This window comes from Arachis ipaensis, chromosome B06 (genome assembly GCF_000816755.2).
Source record: "Arachis ipaensis cultivar K30076 chromosome B06, Araip1.1, whole genome shotgun sequence".
NCBI lineage: Eukaryota > Viridiplantae > Streptophyta > Magnoliopsida > Fabales > Fabaceae > Arachis > Arachis ipaensis.
This window is the reverse complement of record NC_029790.2, coordinates 19,326,941-19,338,849: the sequence shown is the minus strand read 5'-3', so window position 1 is coordinate 19,338,849 and position 11,909 is coordinate 19,326,941. Positions and strand designations below refer to the sequence as shown.

General features: G+C 36.2%; 1 protein-coding gene across 1 annotated transcript; it reads right to left on the bottom strand.

The window, feature by feature from the left end:
* On the bottom strand, nucleotides 488-2,188 carry LOC107648061 (histone H3.v1). The gene is made up of 5 exons (XM_016352082.2): nucleotides 1,855-2,188; nucleotides 1,726-1,774; nucleotides 1,067-1,641; nucleotides 864-984; nucleotides 488-736 (listed from the first exon to the last, which is right to left on the bottom strand). The coding sequence occupies exons 1-4, from the start codon at nucleotides 1,858-1,860 to the stop codon at nucleotides 880-882; spliced, it is 735 nt and encodes a 244-aa protein (XP_016207568.1). The 5' UTR covers nucleotides 1,861-2,188; the 3' UTR covers nucleotides 488-736; nucleotides 864-879.

Sequence of the window (11,909 nt, the reverse complement as noted above, 5' to 3'; positions counted from 1 at the left end):
AAATACAACATATATATTTTTTATTTATTTATTATTTAGTGCGAATTTGCGAATATAAATGTGATATCCACGATTTGATCTAATTAGAATGTGAATTGAATTATATCTGTAAATTGCAAATCAAATGCGTATAAATACTATGGATTTGAGGATATAATCTGATTCATGACTACAAAAAAAGATATATGATCTAATTTCTAGCAACTTGTCTAACACTTATAAGTGTTTATATTTGTTAAACATTTTAAAATGTCAAAGTTTTAATTTTCAATGAATTATATGTACAATTTCAAATTTTGATTTGAGTTTATAAAATGTTGCCATTTTTAAAACACTGATAAGAATGTTTAGAGTGGCTTCAATTCTTCAATATTATTATTTATTCATTTTAAAAAGTTGTTAATGTTCAAAAGTTACCATAATCATATATATTTTTTATAAAAACAAAGTAAAAGATGGCTTCCAATAAAAAAAAAAGTTACAAAAATAATGATCGGAAATAAAATCCCACAACGACTGAAAACAATGATGACTGGATTCGAGTTTAGACACATGGATTCCAACGAATACAAGTGGAGGAAGAGCACAAAAGAAGATCACATGATTCAATTCCATTGTTCATAAAGTACAAAAAAGCAAAACCTGAAGCATATATATTTAACTTGTCATAAACTAAATTACTTGGTATTTTCAGATAAACAGAGACAAGTTCCAGAGCTTAACAACTCGCCAGCCTCTGCATTAAGACCAAGATGAAGAGATATCAAATCAAAGCTGCTAAGACATTATAATTATGTATGTGAACGAATTGAAAGGAAAATAGATAAAATGAGGAAGCTAGCTAGGGAGAATTTGAGGCTAACCAGCTATGTTATTGGATTAAATTAGAAGCAAAGAAGCTGTGTCGTTAGTGTCACTGGTTTTGGGATTCTTAACATCCAGCAGCTCCGGATGGATTTTTCTCTTTAACATTTTCTTTATCAACTGCCCAAATAAAATCACTTAATTCAATTCTTGAAGAATTCAAAAACAAGATCACATGCAAGAGGAAGAAGACGACACTTACTTTCTTGATATCTTGAATTGGGTGTGGGTTATCCTTGTTAAGACCACGGGGAATGAGCTTCTTGGTGAAAGACAGTGCATGCATATGATGCTTTCCTTTCATGATACTACTTTGTTTTTCATCTTCATCAGCAGTTGAAACTTTGGATTTCGCACCCTCCATCTTCACATCTGAATCCGCTAAGAATAAGTCTGCTAATGTGATCCTTTCCCCTTTCTTCTTCTTTTCCATTTCCTCAATACTATTCTCATCAGTCACATCAACTTTCTTCACTTCTTCGAATGTGCTCTGCATCAATGGGTTCACTTCCTCATTATCATCTTCACCATTATAGTTCTCCTCATCTTCTTGTTCTTCCTCTTCTTCCTGGTCTTCTTCGCTTTCGAGTGCGTAGTACTGTTTGTTTTGGCTGTAGGAGTTGATCAAGGGATCACAGCCAAGAGTGCCAATGGTCAGAATCCCATCTTTCCAACCACCAAACAATTCAGCCAATGCTACTTGTTTCATCATTCCTTCACTATCCTCATTATTGCTTCTCATAGGTTCAATGTTTTTCATGTTGGAAGCAAACCCATCTGATGAGTAAAAGCTAATTATTAAGCAACACACAAAAAAGAAAAGAAGTTTACAGAGAGAATTAGGCTTATGATGAACCTTACCCTTGAGAGTGGTGCTATGATGAAATCTTTTATGCACCCAGTTGACTATCTGCGATAATGATAGATAAAATGATCAAGCATAGGATAAAAATTGAACACAAAGTGATTAGTAGAAATGCGTGCAATGACCTTCATGATGGTGTTCCCTTCTCTGAGAGTCGGGTTGTGGAGTCAGGGAGGTACGTCGAAGGAGGTCAAACTTGATGATGATGATTATGATGTGGAACAGCAACAGGAATAATCAATGGGGAAAAAGAAAAACATTCATATTCATAAATCATAGCCATAAGGGATCAGAATGGTTCCTTGAATTACGGTTTGCCACGTGGTATCCCCATAATGTGCTCCTATATGGTTTGGTCTCAGTGGCATCATCGATGTGCTCAAATTCTTTTTTGGCCTGTGTTTGCTGTAAGCCAATCCCTGATGTGAAATAATTGTAAACTGTTCATGAATACTTTTGATCTCCAAAACAAGCTAAGATTTGGTCATGGTCACTGTTGGCTATCTGAATGTACTTTTGAGTGAATAATTGGATCAGTATTCAGTACAGTACAACTAATAAGAAATGTATGCAACTGAGTACAAGAAGATGAAAATATTGAAAGGACACTCAAGAAAGACGAAAAGTAAAGTAATTTAAGTCTACATTTGGCATGATTTACCCACCAAATTGCATTATTATTCATCATTTCATTATTCACCAAGTTGCTAGGATACAGATTTCGACTTCCCGTTCTGATTTTCTTCTAAATTATAATTGTTTAACAAAAAGTGAAAAAAAAAAAGATTTATCAATGTTTGTGGTATATAGGCATAAGTAGGAAGCAGCTAATGGTAATAGGTGAGCATGAGCATGTGTTATGCTGGTTGTTGACTAAGGGTTGTTCTTATTCAGGTTACACACTTGACATTAATTTCTATAATTTAGCATGCTCGGTGGATATAGCTAACGTCGTTTATTTGTTTATTTTTCCTGCTCCAAATTCCATGGTAGCTACTACTGTTGTTTGTTGCTGCTGGCTTCAGGCTATTGTTTGAAAATGATTCTGCAGATCAGTGAATAGAAAGATCTTAAGCTTCATTCTTTGTCGCTGCTATGGTTAACAAGCACATGGGAAAGCTAATTAACAACTAGCACTAGTAGTATTATTAGTAACATTTTATATGTATTTTTCTCTGACTTGCTTTTTCCGAACATATTGCATGCACGTTCTGATGATAATCATGCATCTTCTCGCTCATAGTTGTCTAACAGAAACAATTAAGCTACAATTCAATTTTGACACTATATATATTATTGTATTAGTTAGTTGGTTAATTAGTTAATTAAGAATTAACTCATTGTTAATTATTTTTTGAATACTAAAGAACTCAAAATCTAAGAATTCCATACATAAGATTATCAAAAGAGATTTACATATAAATAGTTTTATTAAAGACATGTTATATGATATAACTCAATGACGTCGTCTAATTCATGTAGCCAAACTCAAGTGATGTTATTATATATATAAAACTCAACTATGGTATAAGAAACAACCACGAAAATTGAATATAACAATAAATTTAAGATCAAATTTTATGATGTCTTTTATTTATTGTCTAACTTTTATTTAATTTATCTTTTATAATAAATTTTAATTATTTACAGTTTATTAATTTTTATATTTTTAAATTAAATATTAATTATTTAATCTTTTTGAACAATTAATTAGCAGCGTCACTTTTAGGTAACATAACAAACACCTAAATTTAATTTGTATGTTTTGAGGAGCATGATTGAAAGACGAATGTTGGGATGATAGAAAGTGAAATGGTAGTTGGTGGAGGGTGTCCAAGTCCAAGAGGGCATTGCCAAAGGGAAGCAGAGGCAAAAGAAAAGAAAAGAAAAGAAAAGAAAAGATTGGACGTGATCTTAATGATATATAGTACTGTGTTCTTGACTCATAGTTAATTGTCTTGTTGCATTGTTAGGGAGGGCTAGCTAGCTTGCATCGTGATCTCTCCATGGCCCTCAATGTTACCTTCAAACACAAATAAAGCGCTTTGGATTCTTGTTAAATTAAAGTAGCTAACTCATACATGAAAGTAGAGAAAGGCCTTTTTGATTTATGCATTTGTTAATAACATATTGATCAGGTGGGTCATATTGAGTGCTTCAAGATTATAAGCGTACAAATGCGTGTCACAAAAAAAAAAAAATTATATTTTGAGTTGCAAAAGATGTAGGATAGGTTATAGGTGGGTGACTTTAACCACTAGCTAGTGCTAAGGGAATTAATTTTTTAGGGGTGGAACTACGTAGAAATCAAACTCAATCACATAAACCCCTGATGACCTTCAATTTGGAGTGTATGTAACTTAGGGATGTTTCACTTTTCGTTAGTAAATTTTCTTCATGTTAAAAGGAACATCGATCTAATGGAAGATTGGAAGCCTAATCTATGCAATTTCTACAGAGGAGAAGCAGTGATGTACTGAAATCAAGAAATTATATATAGCCATTGCTGGCATTGGCATAAATTCACGTTTTGATGGATTAGCACTGCCTTTGTAACGATACCAGTATCAGAATCAGATAAAAAGATGGAAGGTTATAATAAGTCATCCGGTCATTATAATTCAGTTAAATCCAAGATATATTTCGGATAAAACGATTATTTTAATACTACAAATAGGTAATAGATAAAACAACTCGTAGTATTTATCGACTATAAAAAACTAAAAACATTCTCATAGAATATATAAGATATGTTCAAAACTCGTTCTTGGAAAAATTCTATGAGAAATATTTTCTGGACTAATTTTAGCATTGGAGTACTTTTTACGCATAGAAACACTGCAAATAAATTGCGTCCTCTCTTTTATCCGATCCCTACTTTATTCTGTTTATTGTTTTAACTTTATAAGTTGTAGATCAATTATTCGTCGTTTTAATTATTTCTGTTGTTATGCAGCTAGAAGTTTATATTGTATAGACCCACATGAAAGAGAGTTAGTGTGAACTGTGAAGGTATCAACGAAGTCAAATATATAAATGTGGTGGAATGCACATGAAGGACTTTCCACAACATAAAAGACCCACACACAAATTAAAGCCTGAAAGGCTGAAAGTAATTGCTCCAGACCTAGAATACCAAACTTTATGATAGGGTACGAATGTATATACCTGAATTTATATGCTAAATTTGGATGCTCTTAAAATATGCAATAGCACTCGTGGGGAATAAAAAAAAAAAAAAAGATTTGGGGGAGTAGTGAAATATATCAATGGAGCGCAGCACATGTCTCAACAAGGTGTAGGAAACCCTCGGATAGTTCTTCGGGGTTTAGGTTTCTAGTTTATTTTGCTCTTATGTTTGTTTTTGTTCAGTTCTCGAGTTTCATGTGCCTATGCCGGCTAGTCGATATATATCATAATATAGCTACTTAGATTAGTAAGATCTAATGACGAACCTCGAAATAACAGTGATTTAATTAGCCTAAAAGAACGATGAACTATTAGTTGGAGATTATGACTACTCAATGAATTTTATATTTTAGTTTAATAGGCCTCTTTAACAGCAGCATGCTGCCTATTTTATGTTAAAATTCAAATATTAACTCTACATATGTTATTACGTTAATTAAAGATATCAGTTTTTTTCAGAATAATTTTGGGTTAATAGTCAAAATTTTGAAAGATGGGGTATTTTTTAAAGTAGTTTTTTGAAAACTTTCATCAATTAAATTAGTTCTTTATAAATTATAAATTAATTACTTTTTCCTTTCATCACTCCATTAATAATAATTTTCGTTAATAATTGATGATATAAAATATTAACGGACACCATACATTATACCTAGTATATCCAATTTAACGCCAAATAAATATATTTATGAAAATCTATTAATATAATTGTTTGATTATATTATGATTAAGGTTTCTGTGAAATTAAACAAAATGAGAATTATTATATAACAATTGATTCAATTACNTGTATTCCAATGGGCCAAAAGTCCAAAAAGAAATTACAAAGCTTAATCATGAAGGGGGCGTAACGGAAACCCTTTTACATCATTCAACAAAGGCTTGAGATCGGCTGGAGGTGTATCTAGAAACTCCATCTCCCTTTTGTACATGACGCTTCTCTTTGCTAATCAATCCGAGCATCTGTTTGCTTTCCTATTCACATGATTAAATCTGATTTCCGAGGGTCTATTTTTTAGTAACAGTATTGTTTTGACCGATATTTAAAATGTTGATTTAGGTCTAAACGTGAGGTTCAAATTTTTTAGTGGGGCAGCATTCGACCTCTTTGATATCGAGGTGCCGCCTGTCCGAATTTTTCGTGAGAAGGTGGGGGTGGTACCTGCAAGAGACTTTGATGCTTAAGTTAGCAAGGTCTTTAGACAAGTTTTTAGTAGATTAGAACATGAGTTATACTTGGGGGTATCGGTGTATTAATAGTAGAGTAGATAATTACCTTTCTTAGAGTAGTTCCATCTTTTCTAATAGATGAGCGCTTCCTTTATCTTGGAAATTTGTTGGAATCTACCTTGTAAATGAGGTAAAGCCGTAGAGATAGTATGAGAAATTTAAGGAGGCAGTTACTTGTTAGGTCAAGTAGGGCTCCGACCTTCTTAAAAAGGTCGGACTTATCGTGAAGTCCACCTTTATTGGTGGGCTTTTGTGTTATTGGGCCTGGCTTTTATCTGTTGGACCAGGGTATGAACAATGCCCCTACTTGAGTCCATTCCTTTTATAGGTCGGGTTCAAACATTTCATAGCCTCTGCTTTAGATGTTGGGTTTCAACCTTGTCGGTACTACCTAACATATTTTGAATCTTTGAACGTTAATGAAACTTTAATGACTGTTGAATAACGCGCGGCAGTTATTTCTGGGGATTCACGCCCTTTTGAAGAGGGGGTAAAGGAGCCTTTTGACTTATTTGTCTCTTATAAATAGACCTTTTGAGCTCTTTTTCTCCTTTCTTTGCTTCTACAAATCTGCTTCCTTTCTTTTCTTTCACGAAGAAATTCTCCTTATGCTTTTCGGTTATTTATGTTGTTTCCAAGACTTTTTCATCTTGGTTTCTAGAGTTTTTCTGCTTTGTCGTTTGAGGAGAGGAACGTTCGTAGTGTTTGCTGTTTAGACGTGCTCTCCCTTCTTTGGGAACTTCTTCCAGGTTAGTTTTGACTCTCTTTTCTTGTACTCCCCTTTTATTTGGCTGAATTTACTTATTGTCCTTGCTGGAAGTTTTTGGTTTTGCTGTTTGTCGTTCTTTTTTTGTCTTATTGGAAGGAGTTTGCCCTTGACTCTTTTCCAATTTTGATGCTTAGTGCGAAAATATTTTGAAAGTGTTTGGAGTAGATAAAGATTCTGTCTTTTATGCCTCTTATAGCAATGAACTTGTTGAATGCGTGCTGTATTGCCCTTAATGGTGCCTCTTTTATGTGATATTTGCATTGGAGAGGTACCATTTGGTTGTTCTGTAAAAACATTTAGAAAGAACACCTTTCTTTTGTTTTTGCCCTACCTGTTTGGGATGTCCGACTTCTGGTAGTAACAGTCTTCTTTATTTTGTATTTGTAGGTGTAGTCTTTATGTCTTGCCGTCTTATCAAGAACATGTCGACAAAAGTTCCTCCCAGTCTTCGGGTTTGGGTAGATAGCATCGTTCTTAGCTGTGTCCCTGTAACCGATAGGGAGTATTGCGATGAGTTTCGTAGGTACCATAGTATTTGTGAGAATAGGGAGGATGAGAGGAACTATGTGCTAGATCCACCCGACCCAGAGGAGAGAGTGTGCTTTCCTCCTCTAGAAAAATCCGAACAGCCTTTTTTCTACATCTATGATTGCTTCTTTATTAGGTTGGGTGTCCGACTTCCTTTTACCGATTTTAAGATGGAGGTGTTACGGTCTTCCAACCTTGTCCCTAGCCAGCTGCACCCGAACTCCTGGGCTTTCATGAAAATATTCTAGCTCTTGTGTCGGGAGTTGGGCATTTAGCCTACTTTGAACGCTTTCTTCTATCTCTTTGCTGCAACCAAACCGTACAGCTCCACCAAGAAGTCGGGATGGATATCCTTCCAAGCTGTTCAAGGTCGGAAGGCTTTTTCCATCTTCAACGACTCTTTTCATGACTTCGAAAACCACTTTTTTAAGGTCAAAAGTGCTGTAGGTACCCAACCTTTCTTTCTACCCGAGAACCAAGAGCCCTTGTTTTCCTTATACTGGCAGGACACCCTTAATATTGTTAGGCGTGATCTATCCAATTTAGATGACTTAGAGAGGGGTATCGTAGACTTCATTTTAGGTACTTGGGGCCAAGATCCCCATTTGGATACAAAAAGATATTTGGAAGATCTTAGCCTTCTGAAGTCGGACCTCGGTAGCTCCCTTTTCCTTTACTTGTGAAATCTCTTTATTTGAAGCTTTGTTATTCCTGATTGCATTCTGCTTTGTTTTGTAAAAACTATGGCTCCCAAATATGCTATACGGTTCCTTCAAAACACAAAAAGACGGTAGTGGCCAAGAATCTTCAACAGCAGAAAGAAGCCAAAGCGGATTTTTCGCAGCAAAAAATCGTGAACCCGGTCTAATCTTCTCGCAGGAAGAAGTTGGGGTCAGGCCCTAACAGCCTGCAAGGTATCATCCCTACTCCCTTCTCCCGTCTTATTCTCTCTGAGTCCACTCCTCCATCTCCTTCTTCCACTGAACCTCCTTCCAAGAAGTAAAAAATTGACGAAGAGGAGAGTATCTATACTAAAAACTTCGATGCTTTGGCTTGGGGAGAAGAGAACCTTCTTCCTCACTACCGTGTGAGTATAGATGATGTGGTAATTCAAAACCACCTTTAGACTCTGGCTCGTGGGGGACTTCGCATTGTGGGAGTTTGCTCTCAACTATCTAAGGAGCTGAAAAGCTCTCCCATCCAAGCTACAACTAGGGCCTTGGTGACTACCTTGGCCGATGTGGAGAGGCTAAGTGAGATTAAGGTGGAACTAGAGAAGGAGAGGGACTCCTTAAAGGTCAACTTGGAGAGAGCTCGGGGAGGGTGAACAAGTTGGAGGCTGCTGCCGCCTTGGCTGAAGAGAAGGCCAAAAAATTCCAAGAAAGTTATACCCGGGTCTTCGGGGAGAGGTTGTCTCGGGAGGAAGAGCTAGAAAAGTTGAAGAAGGAGTTGGCTGGGTTCCAGGAGTCAACTACTTTGGGCATGGATGAAATGTTTGAGAACCTGGAATCCCAAATCAAAGTCTCCCGACCTCAAACTCTCCCTTTTCAGCACGAACAACGTAGTGGTGGATGGAAAGATAGTCCCTGCACCTGAATCAAACGATAAGGAGGAGCCTCCTCGGGAGTCCAGCCCGAAGCTGCTGTGGTGGAGACCTCCTCTTCTGCTCCTGGGGTTGTTTCGGCCGTGCCAGTCTCCATGCTTCCTCCGACTTCTTCGGTTGAGGGTGAAGATGTTGTGACTGGAGAGGCGCTTAATCCCCTTATGGGTGAAAAGTCATGATCTTTTTAAATCCTTTCTTTATACTTCTTGTTTGTGGTATCCCGACCTGTGGGCTTTATGATACTTTAACTTTTTGTAATAGTTGATAGCATTTTGAACACTTTACTTTTAGTTGTTTTATTCGCAACTTTCCTTAAGTAATGTTCATAAATTTATCACAGTTGTAAAGTACCCTTTTGTTGAATACTTGTGGTAAGGTATAATTTGTTTTAACTGTTGAATCTTTGATTTATTAATTTCCTTATGTAGGTCTAATTTTGAGTAATCGGTCTTTGTTAAGTTATTTTTACAACTATTTTTATTCCGACCTATTTTGAGATCGCTTTATACGAGTTGTTTGTATAACTTCTTACATTAACTTGTACCTCATCGCTTTATCTTGCCGACAACTTTAGGTCGGGCAATAATTTTTGCGGTTTGTCGAGCTTAAGTTAATGCGTTTGAAATAGGAAACTTTAAAAAGAAATATACAAGGAATCTTTTACTAATGTTTAAAAAATTCCTTTACAGAGCTATTTACTAAAGGCTTCGGTGCTCCTAACCCTTGCACTGGTACCTCATTAAAAAACCTTTTTTGTTGGAAAAAAGAGTGCACCATAGGTACAAGGCCTTTAGTTATAGTTTCTTTTTAGGTTACAGGCATGCCAAGACCTCATGAGCTCCCGCCCTTGGAGGTCAGACACCTTATAGGAACCTTTGCCTAGGATCTCTACTATCTTTTAAGGTCCTTTCCAGTTTACAGCTAGATTTCCTTCATCTGACTTTTGTAATCCGAGATTGTTTTGAATCAGGATGAGGTCGTTGATGGTGAAGTTTCTTTTGATCACCTTTCTATTGTATCTTAGAGCCATCCTTTGCTTCAGAGCTTCCTCCTTAATCCGAGCTCTTTCTCGAACTTCATAAAGGAGGTCGAGCTCTTCTTTTTTAGCTTGGACATTAGCTCTTTCGTTGTAAAATAAGACTATAGGTGATTCTTCAGCTACTTCTATGGGAATCACTACTTCCATTCCATATGCAAGTCAGAAGAGTGATTCTCCCGTTGTGGAATTTGGAGTGGTCCGATATGCCCACAAGACTTGAGAAAGCTCGTCCGCTTAAGCTCCTTTCGCATCTTGCAATCGGCGTTTTAACCTAGCCAATATGACTTTGTTGGCAACTTCAGCTTGTCCATTGGTTTGTGAACTAGTGTTTTATTTTCAAGTCGGACATCAAGTTTCTAAATGTCGAGTCGGTAAATTAAGTTCCATTGTCCGTAGTGATGGAGTGTGGTATTCCAAACCTTGTGACAATGTTCTTATACAAAAATTTTCAACTTCTTTGAGCAGTAATAGTTGCTAAGGGTTCTACTTCTATCCATTTAATGAAATAGTCAATCCCTACTATAGGATATTTGACTTGACTTGGTGCTTATAGAAAGGGTCCGAGTAGGTCAAGGCCCCATTTCGTGAATGGTCATGGCGAGGTAACATTGATAACATCTTCAGGAGGTGCTACATAGAAGTTAACATGTTTCTGGCAAGAAGGACATACTTTAACGAATTTGGCCACCTCCTTCTGTAAGGTAGGCCAGAAAAAACCAGTTTGGATCACTTTTTTGTGCTATCAGCTTCGAGGAATACCGAAAAGTATCAAGATACAAAACAGTAAAGAAAATCTGGAACAAGCTCCAAGTCACACATGAAGGGACTACCCAAGTCAAGTGGACCAGAATAGACATGCTGAGAAAAGAGTACGAAATATTCTCTATGAAGGAAGGAGAATCTGTTGACGAAATATTTGAAAGATTCAACGTCATCATCAATGGCTTAGATACTATGAGGATTACTCACCTTGAACCTGTACTAGTAAGGAAAGTGTTGAGAAGTATCTCTAAAGAATGGAAAACTAAGGTTATAGTTATAGCTGAAAGCAGTGGCATTGATAAAATGACATATGATGATTTGAGAGGAAATTTACTTGCTTTTGAAACCACTTACTTAAAAATTGACACAAAAAAGAAAGAAATTGCTCTCAAATTATTCACTGAGTCCCTGGATGATGAATCCAGTGATAATTTATCTGATGACGAGTTTGTTCTTTTTGCCAAAAAATTCAAGAAAATGATGAAGCTTAAAGAAAGAAGCAAGGGAGGCAGTTTAAGAAGGCCAAAAAGGGACTTAATCAAGATCATCTGTCACAACTGCAAAGAGGCTGGACACTACAATTTGACTGTCCAAAGCTGAAAAAAGAAGATAAGACCAAGATGGAAAAGAAGAAGGGACTTATGGCCTCTTAGGAAGATCTGGAAAACGATTTAGACGATGATGAAGATTCAGAAGATGTCTCGCAGACCAGTCTCATGGCTGATTACACTGATTCGGTAATATTCATTGAACCCTCTACTGAAGACCTTCATCTCATGATAGATCACCTCATTGAAAAATTGAGAAACTTTCTTAATCAATGCCATGATCTGAAAACGGCAAATGACATCCTAAAAGCTGAAAATATTTTTTCTCAAAGATAAACTAAGAGAAGCCGAAACCGCTGTAGATCTTGTTGAAGAAACCAAGCGACTTAAAGCTGAAATTAGTGGTTGTGAGAAACAGTATTCAATAATTGCATATTTATATTGTTTTGAAGAAAATGATAGGTTGCATAACGAGGTCAAGAGCTTAAAGGAAGATCTAGCCAAGTTTGCTC